Raw genomic sequence first — 21,481 nt, forward strand, 5'->3', positions numbered from 1 at the left:
AGTTGGAGACCAAAGCTGGTTTTGACGGTTAAACCTAAAGAGAGGATTAAGCATGTGTAGGTCTGCAGCTCTGGGTGAAGTTAATTAAACATAACAAGGAGGCAGCTCATGTTGTAGTTATTTATACATGTATGCAATAAAAGAGAGTCAATGTTCATACATGTACAAGAAAAACTGATTACATTTATAAAAGAAAAAGTGTGGACAGGATCTGAATTTAAAAAACAAATGAAAAGCGATGTAACAATGATCACTTCATCAAGCTAAGCATATGCAAGCAAGAAAAAAAAACTATATTCTGAGTAAACTGCAACATAATCAATGTATATACACGTATTTAGACACTATTTATTTGTAAATATCACAATGTGGGCGTAATGCTTACACGACAGTGAATACAATAATACATGTCACATGTTATATCACAGCACTTACATGTAAAAGTCATTTAAAGGAAAAAAGGTTATATCCATAATATATATCTGTGGTATACTTCCTTATATTTCTTATCCTAATTGTTCAACCTTCCTCATATCCCTTACCCTAATTTTTTCAACCTTCCTTATATAGCTTACTATAAACTCTTCAACCTCTTCAGCCACCTCTTTAACCCATAATTTGAAATATTGTTAGAGAACTACAGAGTTTGAACAAATAATTGGCACAGTTTTATGAAGCTTACATCAGTATTACAGTATGGATTAATGCCAACTGGTATTTATTCATAAAAAACTGTTTAGTGACTAAGACATAAGTGTTTATTATAGAAAACATGTCAGATGTTTACATAGTAATGTGGTAGATGTATTCAATAAACACAAATAGCTCACTAAAATGTCACTGTGTTTAGACTGAAGATAAAAATCTGATCAACAGCTTAAAATGTTTACTATTGTTAACATATGAGATACACAAACTATGCCCAGATCATGACAAAGTGTTAAGAACGCCAATCTTTGAATAAACTAAGTTGAAAAATAGAGAAATATACAGAAAACGAGAAACTTACAGCTGACAACCGCATCCTAAAAACAGTCCTTGTTCAGCATGGGATTAACCTCATCATGCAGACAAAATAGGGTCGGTCCACAGGGAATTCTTGTACATTCTGGGTAATGAAACTTCTATTATAAGAAAAACACCCTTTCAAGTCGGGTTCTTTATTGGAGGGCTGGTCGGATTGCACTCAAAAGAGACAATTTTAATTTAATAATGGCCCACAGGTTATGTTTTTCTCTCATTTTTATCCAAAACTTACATCCAAGTTACATAACACAACCGAGATGACTACATGTAGCTTATCCAACCAACCTGTTCTAGCCCAATCTGCATCTGAGGTCAGGTGCCAAAAACTTTACCTGTACTCATCCATGTGATCTTTTTCTTTGATGTCGCTAGTTATGTAATACCTTTCAGCCAGGTAATCACTCTCAAACCCATTACAAATTATGGTTTATTTCTCTCAAAAAACATCGCTAGTATCATTCAAAATAGAATTGTCTTGTGTACCATGCTGCAACAACAACGTCAATCTGATCTGATCTTTTTTGACGATTTAATCTGAAACCAGTCCTGAGTTATGACATACCGGCCCGATCATGGTAAGAAAAATAATCCTTTACACCCTCAGCCACTTTCTCACAAATCTCCATTACAAAAACTAAAACTACCCAGTCATTATCTACATGTATTTTGTCTGGAAGAAACCGGACACTGATGTTCAGGACAAGTCAGACAGACTGTGTACAACTACACCAAGCTGTAAGCTTGTGACAGATTACTGAATTATTAAAAATTTGTTCAAAGAGACATAATTAACCAGTCTATTTGAAACAAATTATAATATGATGGAAAAGATGTAATGAATAATTACCCCATGGTCAGGAAGTGCTTATCATATCACAGAGAACTGGAGGCAGAGTGGCAGAGTCCCCCGTTACCAGACGAGCAGACGCAGATCCAGATTCAGACCAGACACCAAACAAAACCCATGGCACGAGAGGCTCTGTGACGATAACATCACTGTAAGTGTACATTACCTGGTTGTTGTCACAGTCCAGGACTGTCAGTGCGTGGTCATCACAGTCCAGGTACACACCCAGGTGATGAGGTAGTGTGTAACGTCTGTACTGACGATAGTCAGGTTTGATCTCACCACCACCACGGTGACTATAACACTTGACCTCATCACCACGGTACCCCATATCAATGTACCAGGAGTTACGGCCAGGGGCTGTCCTCCTCACACCACAGCTCTCCTGTGTCACTCCTACACGACAGTAACAGCCATGTGAACAGGTGATCTGCACCTCCCAGTAGTACCTGCCCGTCTGGTAACGCCCGTCTGTCACAGCTCTCCCACACCACCCCGCGGACAAGTCCTCAGCCTTTACCACTGAGCCGCTGTCAGTAATTCTCAGCTCACTGTCGTCTGTCTCTGTGAATCTCAGCGTCGGCTCTGCAAAAACACAACAGAAGCAGCATAAACAACAGCAAACCATAAACACACGCTGTAAGACAGAGGTGTAAATACCTGTACACATACCGTGGTTTTACTTTCTCCACACAATCTCTAGGAATAAAATGTCATATACTGCCGACACGAATGTAATTTATACACAGATCTCTGTCATTTTCAGCCAGTTTAAAAGAGTTGAGCTTCGACAAGAACTGGATCCATCACTAAATGACGGGTACGACATAGACCAAGTACTAGGTTAAAATTCAAACTTTTAGCACTCTAATTTGTTTGAAACTTATCACCTACAACAAGAACAATACCTTCCTCTATCCGATACTTGGTTTTAGTTGTCAGTTATGGCACATTTGAACACAAAAATCACTATGATGCTGAAGTAAGCCTGCTGGCATTCGTGAAGTAACCAGCTACCGAAGCCGTCTGTGTAGTAAGGGAGGTAACTCGCCACGCATAACTTATAAAGTGACTTTCCTTGCCATAATACCCCAAAGACTATTTAATCCATCAGAATTATTAGTAGTAAAGATTTGGATTAAATTTTCTGCAGTAGATTTAAAAAAAAAAAAGAGTTGAATATTTCAACTTTAAAAAACAAAAACAAACGTATATCAGGTGAGGAAATAAATGTAGATCAAAAATTATTACTATATAGGCCTACATACATGGAATTTCTACCCCTGAATAATAATACTGGTAAAACAAAAACAGATATGAGGAATTATATAATATTAAGCTGGTATAAGAGGCATTGCATATATGCATATATATATAGAGCTTTTACTCCATACCTATTGTTTTATGTATATTGTTATTTACAAAGATTATTGTTATTTATTAAGCTTGTATAATCCCCTCATGTCTTGTTTTCACCAGTATCTGTTTTATATATATTATATTCACCACCCTCCACCGACCCACCCTGTTTTTGAAATTCTAGCTTCAACTGTACATTTTATTCTCTTTTCTTCAGTTTTTCATGCAATACCAGCTTAATATTATGTAATTCACTCTCAATCAGTCCTGCCCTTCTCCTAACTTCCCATACTTTGTCTTTCTACATGCATGCATTATATACCTATGCGCTACCTGTATATAAGCTTATGTGTTCTTTACTGTATATATCTTCTGATGATGCCACAAACATAGAGACCGAAATATACACTTATATTATGACTCCAATATTCCAAGTCACTTCCTGTCCTCCTCCAACAGTAAGCCTACTGATCTGTACACATTCATAACACTCAGGGGAACAATATGTTATCTGTTCTGTATTAACAGTACTCCTGCTGATTTGCAAACATGCAGTACCCTGCCATGTGTCCTGTTCTAACAGTGCACTTGCTAATTTGTATACACGAGGTAAGTATCACCCAGACTATGAGAGCTACCCTACCATGTGTCCTGTTCTAACAGTGCACTTGCTGATATCTACACATGATGTATATATCACCCAGACAGTGAGAGGTATCCTGCCATGTGTCCTGTTCTAACAGTGCACTTGCTGATTTGTACACATGATGTATATATCACCCAGACAGTGAGAGGTACCCTGCCATGTGTCCTGTTCTAACAGTGCACTTGCTGATATCTACACATGATGTATATATCACCCAGACAGTGAGAGGTACCCTGCCATGTGTCCTGTTCTAACAGTGCACTTGCTGATTTGTACACATGATGTATATATCACCCAGACAGTGAGAGGTACCCTGCCATGTGTCCTCTTCTAACAGTGCACTTGCTGATATCTACACATGATGTATATATCACCCAGACAGTGAGAGGTATCCTGCCATGTGCCCTGTTCTAACAGTGCACTTGCTGATTTGTACACATGATGTATATATCACCCAGACAGTGAGAGGTACCCTGTCATCTGTCCTGTTCTAACAGTGCACTTGCTCATTTGTACACATGTTGTATATATCACCCAGACAGTGAGAGGTACCCTGCCATCTGTCCTGTTCTAACAGTGCACTTGCTGATTTGTACACATGTTGTATATACCACCCAGACAGTGAGAGGTACCCTGACATGTGTCCTGTTCTAACAGTGCACTTGCTGATTTGTACATATAATGTATATATCACCCAGACAGTGAGAGGTACCCTGACATGTGTCCTGTTCTAACAGTGCACTTGCTGATTTGTACATATATTGTATATATCACCCAGACAGTGAGAGGTACCCTGCCAGGTGTCCTGTTCTAACAGTGCACTTGCTCATTTGTACACATGTTGTATATACCACCCAGACAGTGAGAGGTACCCTGCCATCTGTCCTGTTCTAACAGTGCACTTGCTGATTTGTACACATGTTGTACATATCACCCAGACAGCGAGAGGTACCGTGACATGTGTCTTGTTCTAACAGTGCACTTGCTGATTTGTACACATGATGTATATATCACCCAGACAGTGAGAGGTATCCTGCCATGTGTCCTGTTCTAACAGTACACTTGCTGATTTGTACACATGATGTATATATCACCCAGACAGTGAGAGGTATCCTGCCATGTGTCCTGTTCTAACAGTGCACTTGCTGATTTGTACACATGATGTATATATCACCCAGACAGTGAGAGGTATCCTGCCATGTGTCCTGTTCTAACAGTGCACTTGCTGATTTGTACACATGATGTATATATCACCCAGACAGTGAGAAGTACACTGTCATGTGTCCTGTTCTAACAGTGCACTTGCTGATTTGTACACATGATGTATATATCACCCAGACAGTGAGAGGTATCCTGCCATGTGTCCTGTTCTAACAGTACACTTGCTGATTTGTACACATGTTGTATATACCACCCAGACAGTGAGAGGTACCCTGCCATGTGTCCTGTTCTAACAGTGCACTTGCTGATTTGTACACATGTTGTATATATCACCCAGACAGTGAGAGGTACCCTGCCATCTGTCCTGTTCTAACAGTGCACTTGCTTATTTGTACACATGATATATATATCACCCAGACAGTGAGAGGTACCCTGCCATGTGTCCTGTTCTAACAGTGCACTTGCTGATTTGTACACATGATGTATATATCACCCAGACAGTGAGAGGTACCCTGCCATGTGTCCTGTTCTAACAGTGCACTTGCTGATTTGTACACATGATGTATACATCACCCAGACAGTGAGAGGTACCCTGCCATGTGTCCTGTTCTAACAGTACACTTGCTGATTTGTACACATGTTGTATATACCACTCAGACAGTGAGAGGTACCTTGCCATGTGTCCTGTTCTAACAGTGCACTTGCTGATTTGTACACATGTTGTATATACCACCCAGACAGTGAGAGGTACACTGCCATGTGTCCTGTTCTAACAGTGCACTTGCTGATTTGTACACATGATGTATATATCACCCAGACAGTGAGAGGTACCCTGCCAGGTGTCCTGTTCTAACAGTGCACTTGCTGATTTGTACACATGATGTATATATCACCCAGACAGTGAGAGGTATCCTGCCATGTGTCCTGTTCTAACAGTACACTTGCTGATTTGTACACATGATGTAAATATCACCCAGACACTGAGAGGTGCATTACCTACTGCCCTGTTCTAACTGTACACCTGCTGATATATAACTCTGCAATGTACTTTCCTTTTTTTTTAAAAAAAACACATATTATTGTATACACTACATTGTTATTCATTTCTGAGCAAATCATACTGTTTATAGCTTACATTGGCTTTTAATTTCTTAGAACAGCCTACTGAATTCCTTTTGACTTCTGAGCCCAGTGTACACTTAACAAGTACCATATCGCTACACTATTTTTATGCCTCACATTAAATGTGTTCTCTGTACACAACCTACTGTATACCTCCCATTAGTCTGTGTCCTCTGTGCACACCCTACTGTATACCTCACATTAGTTTCTGTTTTCCATGCACACCCTACTGTTTACCTCACATTAGTTTCTGTTTTCTGTGCACACCCTACTGTTTACCTCACATTAGTTTCTGTTTTCTGTGCACACCCTACTGTTTACCTCACATTAGTTTCTGTTTTCTGTTCACACCCTACTATATGCCTCACATTCGTATGTGTCTTTCGGGCACACCCTACTGTATACCTCACATTAGTTTGTGTCTTTTGCGTACGCCCTACCGCATGCCTCACAATAGTTTGTGCTCTCTGTACACACCCTAGTATATACCCCACATTAGTTTGTGTCTTTGTAATGTAATGCTTTATTTGTTTAACAAGGATTCCCCACAGCCCAATGGCCACTCGGGGGTCTCCTCGACAACATATCACATATGTACAGGACAAAACAAGGAATTGGAACAAACGTAAATAAAAGTAATGATACAGATAGATAATAGACCGAATAGACTATACACATATGTATGTAATATATGTAACAACAAAAGTATGTACACTACAAAAGAATGAATCATATCATATGTAATAAAATGAGGCTACAATGCACATAATGACTACTTACTGAAATAATGTTTATCATTATCATTTAATACAAAGGGAAATTTCAATGCTACCCATCAATTTAAAATCTCTTTGATTCTGCAACAAATTTATGCACAGTTTTTAAGACAATTTTGTTTTCATCAGGTTTTAGTTCATCGGATCCAAATAATACTATATTACAACCATATTTTGAACACTAAGGAATAAATATTGTCTACATATTCACATAAATGATTACAATTTGGGCACGCGCGAACATTGCATAAATAGTACTTATAAATTCGCCATTCAGAGCACTAAGTCCCATTCTGATTTGGCACTGAATAACACAGTGGTACGAATCGAACATGTTGTACAGATGAGTGAGTTCTTTATTTAAAAAAACAGAAATTGCTTTATTATTCCAACTGAGGCATTGCAGATATGACACAGTAAAAATGTTCCAATCTTTGAAAGTTTTGGGGAAGAAAGAGGAGGAAAATAATTGAATGCGTGTTTTAAAAAGTCGAACATTGTCCCTGTTTCGAAGGTTGTATGTGTTTGTATCAGTAATATTTCTGCCGTCTAATATTCTTTTTAGATAAGGAGGATTAAGTGCATTTACAATTTTATGGAAGAGTAGAATTCTATGTCATCGACATCGATTATGTGAAGATTCCCATTCGAGTTCATTTAATAAACTATTGTATGATGTCTGACATTATCCTCCAGTACAGAGAAATGCCAGGCGTCTTTGGATAGCTTCAAGAGAGTATGCCGATTTAAGGCTAGAGTTGTCGTACAGAACATTGCCATATTTGATTGACAACCATAATAAGCTTTGGGAGAGAGTGACGAGACATTTTCTGGAGAGAGTTTTCTTTGCTCTGTAGAAAGTGCTTAATGTCCTGTTTGATTTCTTTACTACAGCTCGAAAGTGTTTGTTCCACTTACCATTATACTGCACAATAATGCCGAGGTGTTTGTAGGACCGAATGCTCTTTACATTAACACCGTTTAAATACAAATTAGGATGACAAGCGTTACATTTTAGCGTTACACAGCGTGTCCTCTGTGCACACCCTACTGTATGCCTCACATTAGTCTGTGTCTTCTGGGCACACCCTATTGTATACCTTACATTAGTCTGTGTCTTCTGTACACACCCTACTGTATACCTCACATCAGTTTGTGTTTTCTGTGCACACCCTATTGTATACCTCACATCAGTTTCTGTTTTCTGTGCACACCCTACTGTATACCTCACATCAATTTGTGTTTTCTGGGCACACCCTACTGTATGCCTCACAATAGTTTGTGCTCTCTGTACACACCCTACTGTATGCCTCACATTAGTCTGTGTTGCACACCCTATTGCATGCCCCACATTACATGTAGCTTGTATCTCTGTTGCCCACACTATTTCATGCCTCATATTTAGTATCATCATAGTTTGTTTCTTTGTTGCCCACTCTGATGCATACCTCAGATTAGTTTGTGTCACCTTAATTAATGCCGGACATAAGTTTATGTTTGTGCACACCCTAATGCATGCCTCACATTAGTTTGTGTCTTCTGTGTACACCCTATTGTACACCGCATTACTTTGTGTCTTTTGCCCACACCCTACTGTAAGCCTGACATCAGTTTGTGCTTTGTTCACACCCTAATGTACACCTCAAACTCGCTAAGCTTTTTGTACACTCTTCTCAATTTTGTTACTCTTGGAATACTGTTCATTTTCAGGGTGCACCCTGCTGTATTACGGCTCATTTCGGTTTGTTTTATTCTTAACACAGTTTGTGTCTTTGACTCACATACCAGTGTAAACACTACAGTCGCTTATGTCTTCTGAGCACACCCTACGGTACACCATTTATACATATAACAACCTACTTGTAACACATAGGGGTGACATTTGTCCACCGACTGCTGCTCCTAAGTCCTGACGTTCTTGCACTGTTTCTTTTACAGTCACCTGTCTAGGAACAACTTGGTCATGTTGTAGAGAATCTAGAAGCTTCTGTCTGCTGACTTCATGTTTCTCCAGGTCGGCTCTTATCTCATTCAATTGGTCATCAATTCTGTGAAAAGAGGAGAGAAAACAAAGACACACAGTCATGTGGTAATCCTGTGTACCATATTTTGTGATTTGTCTGAGTAAATGTATGTTTGAACACTAGATATATTTTATACTTGGGTCATGTTTTGGACAACTACAGTGTTGGTACTCAGTGTTACAGAAACACATCTGCTGACAACAGTCATGTGCACATGTATAACAAACCTAGAGAGGTATAACACAATTATACATACGTTTTTGTGAAGTCTGTGGAACCCTGTCAAAAAACAGAAATGATCATACATATAAAATCATGTAAACATCATAACCTAAACAAAGATTCTTAACCTACTCTATTCCTTCTAAAATCTGGGTCACCTGGTTTGCTCATTTTAGCCAATATATTTATAATCCTAGCAGAAATATTGAGTTTCTTTTCTCTCACATGGTTAGACCATCTAATGGACAACATACTCATATCGTTACTTTTCCAAAATGCTGGTAAAGTAATGTAAAATTCTACTTTCAACACTACTAATATCTGTTCCAAATTTTAGAAGAATTAGGGTATACTTTCACCACAACATGTAACAAGAACACAGTTATAACTGAAATGTCTTACTTCCCCTATAGTACACAGGGACCCTTGGCTCTTCCCTTAAACAATTAGACCACTTCCTAGTCAATCACAGTCAAAATCAGCTCTAAATTCCAGTGTAATAAATTCTTCTTGGAGCTTTTAACAGTGAAATTTTCCCCCAAAGATTTCCCGCCAACCGAATCTTAGTTGAAAACAAAACCATTTTGTTCCACCGAGTGCATTGAAAACAGTAACCAACTTGATGTTAGTGGTTGTATAAATCCTACGTTGTCATAAGGATTTAATTCTATGCTACTGTCAGAGAAGCAATCCTTTATTAATTTCACAAGTTTTGTGACAAAGTTTTATAACAATGAAATACACTACAGTTATCTCCCCTTCCCATAGCAGCTGTGCGAAGAATATAAATCAAAAGTCCAGGGTAGAAGTCTTCTAAAGAGAAGGATATAAACCAACGAAATCAGGATAATGAAGAAATGGCTTAATTCTGGTCTTCTTGTTAGTAGTCCTTTGTTACGGCTGTTTTATGGTTATTTTACGGCATGTTTATGAAAACAATAGCCTACAGTAAAATTTAAGTTTAAATGAAATTTTCTTGTGCATAAAACAAGGATGATGTTTAAACTCGCAAACAAACAAATACCTCAAACACAGTAAACGATATCATATTTTGTGTGTTACAAGCTTGTGAAAGTAGCCGTGTGTTAATGGCTTATCGCCTATGGGTCTGAACTTTCTGATCAGGAAGCAGTCGATATCATCCAGATGACTGAAAATTTGGACAACATACTGAGCCACGACATGATGGTTTGTTTGATTGGTGTTTTACGTCGTGCTCAACATATTTCTCTTATATGATGGCGTTAAGAATTGTGGTTGAAGGAAACTGGGCAGAGCCAGGGGGGACATCAACCGAGATATGGTTGTCTATATACGGTTTGTACATTGGCTAATTTATTGTTTGAAACACTGTCAAGGCTTTATTACTGTTCGTATTCACACCTCTTTTTCGAAAAACATCAAACAACATACTCTCTTTCAATATTACATAGATAGGATCATGGAGTTGTTTAGTAGTCTAATCGCAGAGCGATTACGTTTATGGGTAGAAAAACGGACAGCGACCGGAGAGAACCACTGAACAAAGTGAAGCAGTTGAACACTGGACATAAAACTAGATCTGGCAACATGAGATGGATTTGAACACCTCATCACTGTTCATTAGTGTCACTGTATGAGGCTGGTCACAGGTTCAATAATGTGACAAAGGTAAATGAGATGCCTCTGTGTACATACTCAACATACATATCACATTTGTTTACAAATGAGCGGTCAGAACCAAGATATCTACAGCCCATACATGTAAGAAAACTATATATGTTCTCTGAAGCTCATAAATTATTGACAGGTCGTCCTGTGTGGTTAGTTGAAGTATTTAACTGGAGTTGAGGCAGCTGAACCAATGTTAGAGATTGTGCATGTTTGACTTACCTGTAAAAACTTGATGTCCACTGACGCCAATAAATCCTTGGAAGCCTGTACCATCCTCTCCATTTCCTGGGCCTGTAGCTGGAAATGTTTGAGTATAGCACTACACTCCACACTCCACTGTGAATAGCGGGTTTTTATGCCATCTAAGGACTGTTGTTTCCAGGCTTGTAAGGCTTCCAAGGCTGCACAATATGCTCTTTCTACCTCTTGAGTGTGAAGTTCCTGGGTTTCCTGACAAACAGAAACAACGTTTATTATCTCATCCAGACCATTACAGGTGTGTTCAAGAAATTATACATGCCTGTGTAACAGAGTGGAATATAAGCGCCACATAACTGTATCTACAATGTACTTCCTGGATGGCGGGATTTCACTTTAGTTTGGCGGTGTTCATGTGTCGACTCAGAAACATTCTTGGTTCATTATTACAACTGGTGCTTCGAGCAGGGTAAGATGGTGCTGCCTTTATGCTGTGGAGATCACCAGCGGTTTGGTTCAAACACCAAGAGTGTCACCCTGGGATCAAGAGACGTTTATTAATCCCAGGTGTCGCCCCATCACATGAGTCAGCGAGTGCTTGTGGTCTAACGCCGTACTTAACAATTCTTCAGTCATATGACGACAAAGATATCCTTAGAGTGCATGCAATGTGCCTCCTTGTTGCAGGACTGACACTACTAGACAAACTTGACCTTTGGCTCACCACTGGTGTCGTTAATCGGTATTCATCAATAAAATCATTTCAGGCGATGATTATAGAATCATACTGTGTATTCTATAGATAACGAGTAAGTGAGTGCTTAGAGTTTAACGTCGTACGTCACAATTTTTCAGTCATATGACGACAAAGGAGTCCTTAAAGTGCATGTACGTGTAATATACCTCCTTGTTGTCGGACGAATTTCCACCGTTCTTTTATCTAGTGCTGCTTCACAGAGACGCCTTACCGAAGGCATTATACTGATACGGGTCAACCAGTAGTTGCACTATCCCCTTCATGCTGAATGCCAAGCGAGGAAGTTACAACTTCCTCTTTTAAAGTCTATGGTGTGACTTGATCCTGAATCTACCGCTCGTGAGGCGGACGCTCGACCAACTGTGCTATCCGGGTCGGTCCCCACCACATATGCGGAGTACGTGTATACAATATAGATATTATGACAGTGTACGATCGGCGATGAATGTATCTACTGGAGTTGCCAGAGGTGGGCATATCGCGTGTGTATCACTGAGAAGAAAGTCATAACAATGATATGATAGTCTGATTAGATAAATCAGAAAGAGGTAAATAGACCATCATGCAAATGAGTCGCCGCAACAGTCCGTGGATTACCCTGTTTAAGTTTTTGTAAAAAATCGTCGCTGTTCAGCTTTAACTCTTTAATTGTAATCTACACATATATAATATGTGACAAGAATAAATTTATCAAGACTAGATAATTAACAGCTGTATGTTTCCTGGATTTGTCCATGATAGCAATAATTTACACACGCAAAATGAGTCACCAAGTATGCAATAAATCACAAGTTGACCAAGTGTCATCAAAACTACCAACCTGTATCTTATTGTGCAGCCTCATAACTCCTGACAGTGATTCTTTAGTTTCTTGTAGCACTTTCTCCAGTTCACTCGTCTTGTTCACAACGACTGGCTGTAATGGAAAAAAAAACTGCATTAAAAATATGCCTTCCAAACGACATACTACAGTACAGGATAAAAAGCCCCATTCGGCAATTTCGATTACAAACTTTGGGTCAATATATAGTTCCAAATCATGACATATTTATATTGATTAATGACCTATATACTAGCGTGGTGCATGATTTAGACTGTGATTTAAGTCATTCGCTTAGAACATCCTTGCATCTTTCTAACATCATTGAAAACTGTTTACTACTTCTCTTTGCATGATTTCAAAGTAATTTTGAACTTACTTACAATTTCTTAGTTTTTCGTGGTTCGCATTAATCGTTATGTTGGGGATTGACTTTACGATTAATGACTCAGAACATCCATTTTGGTTGTTGGCTGATATACGAATGTCTTTTTCGCATTACCTTGTCATTCTCCGCAGCAGATGGTATATCTTGCATAGCATGTTTCGGATGGTCAACCACACACCCCATACAGATCACCCTCCGACAGGGTACACAGTACAAGCAGAATGGCTGACCATGTCTCGCACATGACACTTGCTGAGTTGCTTCTTCATCTCTGCCTCTGGTCTGTCGCTGTGAGGTTTCCTGAGAGATGTACTCCAGGGATGAAATCAGCCGGTGACGTTTAACAGCCCCTCTCATGGGATGAAAAGTAGCCAGACAGTCTTTACAATATAGGAAACAGCAGTCAGTACAAAACTTTACAGCTTTAGTCTGATTATCATCCTCACACAGAGAACAATATGGGGTATCATCCTCAACCTTCACAGCAGAAGAGAACCTCTCCACTATTTCAGCCAGATGAAAGTTGGGAGGCAGACCAGCCACACCTTCTCTCCCCAGACTGGTTGGTGTCCGACATACTGGGCATGAGATGTCACCACTCTCACTCCTCGTGCTACAGGAGACCTCATCAGTCTGTCCAGGTTTAGACTTGCCAGCATACACACAAATACACTCCCTGCAAAAACTGTGCTGACATGGTAACGTTACTGGTTTCCGGAATGTTTCTACACAAATCGGACATGTGAGAACCTCTTCAGGATTTTCCTTGCTTTCAGCCATTACACCCTCGGTTTTTCACTGAAATAAAACCAGCTAAGTACTTAGCCTGGTACAAATACAGGTCTTCCCATTTATGAAAATATAAAATTTCAACACAGTACACCGTCTCCATCTGCAGTTCAGTGCCTGTTCCTCTCTTCCAACAACATATGGGGTACAGTATTTTTTGTCGCTATTGCTGAAGCAGCATTACTATACATATGGTATATGAGAGTTTGAGTGCCTCGCTTCCCTGAGTAGAAATAACTGCTTAGTTAGACATTTGACGATTCTAGCATTTATCATGCATGAGACAGTTTTTTGACAAATATCTGGTCAAGCCAGTTTGGCCAGACGTGTTTGCAAGTGATGACACGTTTATAAAAGCTCCTTCCATGAACAGCAGATTGTCGTGTGAAAATGAAAGTCTGCTGATTTAAAGGTAAGACCAGCCAAACAGCAAATACGATTAACAGAAATGGTGGGACTTCAGGTATAAGATAATTGGGTCAAACATATGAACTATGGTGGTAGTGGGGGGGGGGGGAGGGGGGGAGGGGGGGGCATGACCCTATATGATAATCGGGTCAAACATCCGAACGGCAGCGGCACGGAAAGGAACTTATCTCTACATGATAATCGAGTCAAACATCTGGTCTACAATGGTAGGGAAGAGAAATGGACATTATATGATAATCGCGGCGAATGTCAAAAGTTTTGACTTTGCTGCACACCAGAAGTGTGACACACATGTCTAGACAGATACAGGGCTTCCGCCATGGTAGCCGTACAATATAAAGACAACCAATCAGCCTGGACAGGAGATACGTAAGCTATAGGCTGTAGAAGTAGGTTATTGTCTGATAAAATTTCACACAGGCAGCCCTGGCTAATCTATAACAGGCCTGCATGTGGGCATAGGACCGTCCTGACGGGCGACGCTGTGTCAAGTTACACCCTCCATTATCCGTGATCAGTAGGCGAGGCTGTAATGTCTGCTGTGTGTGGCGTCAATACTACACGTAGTCACTTCCTGCTCACATATACATCTGGGACTTTATAAAATAGACATGATGAAGAGGGTGTCGCTCATATACAAGTGTTTATATTTGGTTCAGTCATGCAAGCAAGCGTTGTAAACAAAGTAAACAAGTAAGCAATTAAACAAATAAACCCCTGATTGGGTTGTTCCCACTTTGTGTAGAACAGGCGACACGTCACCGCCAGTAATCAACCTTAAGCACAACTTTCCATAATGCCTTTGAAAATAAAAGCTTCTGAAATTCACAGTAATAATTTACGCACCATCGCCTTGTATATATAGTGACAAGATGGATACAATTAACAACACGAACCAAAATTAGTCGTTCTCCGTGAGATGGAAATATTCTGACTGCGCATCGACAGTGTTAGAGGTTCACCCATAGGCTGAAGGTAGAGTCTATATAAAGACACGCCCCAATCTACTTTGTGTCCATTTGAGGACGACCAGACCAGCTAAATATTGTCGGTATCGAACGAACGAGTAAAGACAATTTTCTCACCTAACAGAAACATCCCGCAATAAACGTAGTCGATCTTAGAGGGCTTACCTGTCAACACAAATCCGTTCGTGCTTCACAACTTCACAAAACTGCGCAGTCTGAAATAGAAAATACTTAGTCCTGAGAAATGCACGTGATCTGAGGAGGGGAGGTAAATCCGTCAATATGTTTTTACACATTTACATTCTACAAATGGTTAGAACAGTTCCCTTTTAATTCTAGGCTATAATGCGATTGTCGTATTTTAAGAAATATACCAGTTTCCATAAAATTACTTAAGCAGTTGAATCATTTATATTTAGTTTGTATATGTATGTACAATGCATGCCTGGGGTTTTACGTCGAACTGAACAATTTTTCTGCCATATGACGACGAAGAATCATTAGGTGTGTGTACATACATTGTGTTTTCTTGTGGCAGGGTGTCTCCATGCCACTAAAGGGCTGCCGCCATTGGAGGATCCAGTCGAGGACACCATACATGACACGTCACATTATACTCCACCCAGTCACATTATACTGACACCGGGCCAAACACCCCTGTTTCCTCGCACTATACTTCAAGTGCTGAGTGGCAAGCGAGAGGGCCGTTTACATTTGTCATCACATTTGCTTTCAAACACAATACTTTCAAAGTATACTATATATATATATTTGTGGGAACGTAAGGTGGATTTTCTGACACTAGCATAATGAGATTAAGGTATAGCTACATCAGTTGCACACGGAATTCAAGCGGCATTAATGTACAGCAAACTGATATGGAAAGAGAAAGTATATAAGATGAGTAAAGATATGATATGGAAGCCGGATGTGGACATCTCGCCCCGCGGCCTGCACGAGAACTGTACCATTCGCGCTACACTCATAAATAGACAACTTACCTGTCCCGCTGTATATACGTGGGCAGATATGTCAGCAACCTGCGGATGGTTGTGGGTTTCCCCCGTGCTCTACCCGGTTTTCTCCCACTATAATAATGACCACCGTCGTATAAATGAAATATTCTTGAGTACGGCCTAAGACACGAGTAAAATAGAGAAATATATAATATATCGACGAGACAATGTCAGATGGCCACTGAGCTACAGCTATGATATATCCCTGTATGTGCATGCGTGCATATTTCACATAAGGTTCGTGGTCAATATTTTTATCTGACGTCAACAGCACGCCAGTTCCGAAGTAAATGTATTGATCAGGTGACATTTCTCGTCTTCCGCTGTTCATTCTATTTCACTGACGAGGAACATTAGGAGGCCTACAGGGTTTACTAATCTCCGTGTACTTTGATCTTATGGCAGCCAATTCTCAGCACTGAGTCCCATCTAGATATAGTGCTTTTCCTGCATCTTTCTACATCCTCCTATATCTATGTAATATCTGTCCCTCCATGTCTATGAGTCTATGTGATATCGTCCCATCCGCACCTATAATATATGTTAACAATCAGACAAACCCAGTATTACAATGTCTGCAAACAAATGGTAAGGTGTTTTTCTCTCACTATTCTCCAGTGTGGAATTAAATATGATCACATTAAAGTGTTCATTTCATTTTCCTAAGAATGTATGCCTACACTGCACATCACAGGCCAACTTCTGAAGTCTAATTTTAGGCAGCTTTACAGAGACTCCCCAAATTGTGTGTAACCAACATCTAACGTAATGGAGACATAGGAAACGCCTGGCTGCACGACTTACTGGCATAAGGTGGCTCGATGTCTTGCCTAAAACTAGTATAACAAAACACTTATTAACTTAGCTTAGTTAATACCATGAGTCCCTGACCTGAGGTTAGTCTCGACCAAGCTGACCCTACTGGGATGACACACACACACACACACACACACACACAGTGTACACACATGCAGCGATATAAATGCGTGCATGCAAAGTATACGCGTTTGCATGTATGTTTTTATTTATTTATTATGATTCCATGGTTTCAATGTTATACGAAGGCGTTCAGCATTATAGTGGGAGGAAACCGGGTAGAGGCCGAAGGAAACGAATGACCATCAGCGGGTTGATGGCAGATCTTCCCACATACACCCTCAGAGAACACCTGCATGGTCTGGAACTGAACGCACAGCGATCCCATCAGTGTGAGGGCGTATCAGTCATGTTCTTCATGTAAATCGAAATCAAGATCTAGAACACGATTTGCAGGTTCACGGATTGACTTGTGTTCACAAGCGGGGTATCGCACCACATGAACTATATCCCCGCGTCCATAGATCATTATGCCGCGCTGGTACGCTAATTACTCTGCTTGTCTCATCGAAAACTATAGCAATATATCACGAAGATAAACTCTGAAAGAAGATGGAAAATTCAAAGAAAAGGGACATGAACGAGAATCTTTGGTATAAATAATTGTCCTCTCACCAAACTGATACATTTGGGAGAGTAAATTATGGAATTATATTAAATAAATTGTTTTTCAGCGAGCTACATCAACTTCTTACTCTTCACGTGATTATATTTGAACTTTGGATACCAAAATTACAACAAACTCGTGGCACTGGCAGATAAAACAATTTTTTTTAATTATTTTATGTTCTTGGTAAATTCCTGATTGTTCTAATTGCATATGGTTCTTCCACAGCACAGTTTGTGCAGAGAGAATTACTAAAGCCGGTAACCTTTGCTTCTCTTGGAAAACTTTTTAATGGTTTGTTGTTCTGATTTTGTGCGGGTTACGCTAATAAATTGATTATTGTAGTTTATTTTCAAATGCAGTGTTTGATGTATCATTGATATGATTTTGAACGAACAGCACTCGATGGATCTAGTGGTGTTTGTGCAACCTGATTGTTCATACACCAGGGTAGAAACAACGCTATTAGCTACATCTGTGATACCACGCAAAGCGTCCTTTTCGATATGCTGTATGCTATTTATCTGACCTTTGGTTATGTTTGCATTTTCCATTGATGATGTCATAAAACATTTAAACATAGTTTCCAAACATTTTCTACTCAGACGATAGTTAAGAACTCTGTACACATATGATTTTGATTGGTATTGCGCATTTCATAAGTCTAGTGCAAGGTTTAAGAATGACCCCGACAAACACAGGTAAGTTTGTGTCAGCTGGTTGCCATCCAGAGGACTACTGTTGATCTACAGCACGTAGGCCTACATCACGCGGTCTCGGGCCGCGAACGGTACCGTCCTCGTCCCCTCGTGTCGCCAGATGTCCTCATCCGGCTTCCATAGTTTCAAACGGTATAGCAAAGAATAATTTACTTATATGTAAAACCGTACCGTAAATCGGTCAACTTTATATTCGACCGCAGGCAGTCATCGATGGACATATGTTAATGTATTTAACCTAAAGTTTCATATGTTTCATATAATTTATTTATTTATTTATTTGACTGGTGTTTTACGCCGTACTCAAGAATATTTCATTTATACGACGGCGGCCAGCATTATAGTGGGTGGAAGCCGGGCAGGGTCCGGGGGAAACCCACGACCATCCGCAGGTTGATGCCAGACCTTCCCACTTCCCGCTGGAGAGGAAGCCAGCATGAGCTGGACTTGAACTCACAGCGACCGCATTGGAGAGAGGCTCCTGGGTGATTACGCTGCGCTAGCGCGCTAACCGACTGAGCCACGGAGGCCCCTGTTTCATATACGGATTCATCTTAAACTATTAACCGTCCCATTATTTATTTATTTATTTGTATGATTTATGTCTTGCGCCGTATTCAAGAATATTTCACTTATACGACGGCGACCTGCAGTATGATGGGTGGAAACCGGGCACAGCCCTGGGGAAATCCACGACCGTCTGCAGGAGGTGGTCCAACAAGGAAGACGACTCAGTCGACATGAAGCAAAATGTGTAACTTGAAAAATGCTAAACTTTTGGTGAAATACAGCAGTTCTCTCTTGGGAAGAAGTTAACCTCTTTCGAATGATTACAGTGAGCCTCCAGATTTTTGTTCGGAAAAAAACCTAGAGCCGCATATTACTGTAATGTGAATGTGAGGTCAGCACAGCATTTTGAGTAATTTCAGACTGCATTTTTTCCTAATTTAGCTGAAGACATGGAGCTAGGGAAGCGTGTAATTTGCTACCATTTAAGCATTTATATATTTATTTATTTTCATTTGATTGGTGTTTCACGAAGTGCTCAAGAATACTTCATTAATACGGCGGCGGCCAGAATAATGGTTGGAGGAAACCGGGCAGAACCCGGGGGAAGCCCACGACCATCTGCGGGTAGCTGGAAGACCTTACCACATACGGGCGGAGAGGAAGCCAGCATGAGGCTGGACTTGAACTCACAGAGACCGCATTGGTGTGAGGTTCCTGGGTCATTGCATCGCGCTGGCGTGCTAAACACCTCGGTCACGGAGGCCCCCAGCATTTATCAAAACAGTTGGAATAAGTCCCTAACTGAGGTAAACTGACAACAGGTCGTATTTCACCGGTTACGTATGACCATTTGCAAACTATAACAATGTCGCTCTCTATGTTTTAAGTCTTTTACTATATTTCTACCAAGTACATGTACTACCATGCACGCTGGAGACAAATCTATTAAAACAAATACTGGTAAAATAGTATCAATGAGAGTCTATGTTTAACACTTCAAGCAAGGATTCATTCACAATAATATTCAAATAAATGAATCATTCGAAAATATATTATGATAAAGATGTACAAATAAAAACATATATACAGTATATCATCGATATCTTATTTGCACCTGCAAATGAAATAAACTTTGCAAAATGTGACCGGAAGTTAAAACAACAAAGTTAAAATTACAATAAATCGTTGACATTTAAACTAATTAATACACATGTATGGGTTCGAAAACAAAGTAAAATACAACCTCACGGTAAAAACAAGGATAGTCATCCCATTAACAAAAGTAAGGAACCACTTCCAAACAGCTTTATAAATAATTTTTTCGTAACTCTGCCCTCAAAAAATCAGGCGATTTTTTAAATATGCGGGTGACCAACTCCAGCTATGAGATTTAGTCATTTACGGGAAAAAAAAGTTAAAAAAAAAATTTGAAAGTGGTACCGGGTCGTTGAAATGAATTCGATAATGTTCTTTAAGCACTCTCCACTAACAGTAAAACGCAAAATAAAATAGACTCTTATGTCATATGTTCATAATTCCATTCTATGTAGAAGTTGATGAGCAGTGCCTAATAAAATGACGAATTTGTATAATAGTGCATTAACAGAAAGATGTTTCAAATCTAACATGTACACATGTTACATGTACACGTCACGACAAATCCAGCTGAGACGCGTCGTTATTCAAGAATGATTTAAGACAGGTAAAAGGGGCAGAGTTAAAATTTTAGAACAAGACGCTACAGGCGTCCGAGATCTAAAATTTCAGCTCCTCCACATTTATTGGTCTAAAATCAACAAAAATGACTCGAAAACGAGTCATTATTTCTATTCTCTCATACGTACATCAAACTTACATATTTATCGGACACAAAATGGCGCAAACGCAGGGCCAATCGCCCCACCTTCCTCTCCCATTTCGATACAGTCTCTCAGTCAACACCTGCTCGAGAGCGTCATGAAAAGGACCATATACATACACAGAGCAGAGGGGTGAAGAAATTAGCACGAGCTTGTTGTCGTCTGCGTTAATGAATTTGCGGACTGAACACCAGTGTAACGCCCTGCTTTGAAATGGTGTCGTCCAAGGTGGAATTTTGTGATGCGAGTCGTGACGCGGGAATGTTCTGAAGCGTGCGTCTCTGATTTTTAGACCAGCTAGCGTATACATATGAGACAAGCTCTCACAAGCCGACACATCAGTTGAGTTGGGTGTTAAACCCTCTGTATGCGGAGCTTTAGATGTGAGTTCAAGTGTACCTTGCGCCAGTATTTTCATTAGTCTTAGATTGAGTTTCCAGTGTCAGGAACGGCTATCATAATGCACCAAGCTTATAGGGTTCCTATAATCGTGTTCAAAGACAAACGATTAACAAAAATTAAAATACACTGTTAACAGGTGATCAAAATTTAAAATACGAATGTATCAAGTAACAAAGTACAGACATGCATTCAAAACATACCTTAACATGCAACAGATATGAAGAAAATACACACTTGGCCTTGTATACAAGACTCATACATACAACTTAAACTAAAGAGGGAAGGAAATAAATAATTTAAAACATCA

General features: G+C 39.8%; 2 protein-coding genes across 2 annotated transcripts; both read right to left on the bottom strand.

The window, feature by feature from the left end:
* Window positions 1-1,880: 1,880 nt before the first annotated feature.
* On the bottom strand, window positions 1,881-9,368 carry LOC135462454 (uncharacterized). Its single transcript, XM_064739681.1, has 2 exons — window positions 8,798-9,368; window positions 1,881-2,458 (listed from the first exon to the last, which is right to left on the bottom strand). The coding sequence occupies exons 1-2, from the start codon at window positions 9,021-9,023 to the stop codon at window positions 1,881-1,883; spliced, it is 804 nt and encodes a 267-aa protein (XP_064595751.1). The 5' UTR covers window positions 9,024-9,368.
* A 3,691-nt stretch (window positions 9,369-13,059) lies between these two features.
* Window positions 13,060-13,779, bottom strand: LOC135462455 (E3 ubiquitin-protein ligase Trim36-like). Its single transcript, XM_064739682.1, has one exon. The coding sequence runs from the start codon at window positions 13,777-13,779 to the stop codon at window positions 13,060-13,062; it is 720 nt and encodes a 239-aa protein (XP_064595752.1).
* Between the last annotated feature and the right edge of the window lie 7,702 nt (window positions 13,780-21,481).

This window comes from Liolophura sinensis, chromosome 2 (assembly GCF_032854445.1).
Source record: "Liolophura sinensis isolate JHLJ2023 chromosome 2, CUHK_Ljap_v2, whole genome shotgun sequence".
In the NCBI taxonomy this organism is placed as follows: Eukaryota; Metazoa; Mollusca; class Polyplacophora; order Chitonida; family Chitonidae; genus Liolophura; species Liolophura sinensis.

Coding starts and splice junctions, on each gene's coding strand:
- LOC135462454 (XM_064739681.1), bottom strand. CDS start 9,023: ATGACTGTGTGTCTTTGTTTTCTCTCCTCTTTTCACAGAATTGATGAC. Junction 2,459..8,797: donor GTCACCCCTATGTGTTACAA/GTAGGTTGTTAT, acceptor GTGTTTTTGCAG/AGCCGACGCTGAGATTCACA.
- LOC135462455 (XM_064739682.1), bottom strand. CDS start 13,779: ATGGCTGAAAGCAAGGAAAATCCTGAAGAGGTTCTCACATGTCCGATT.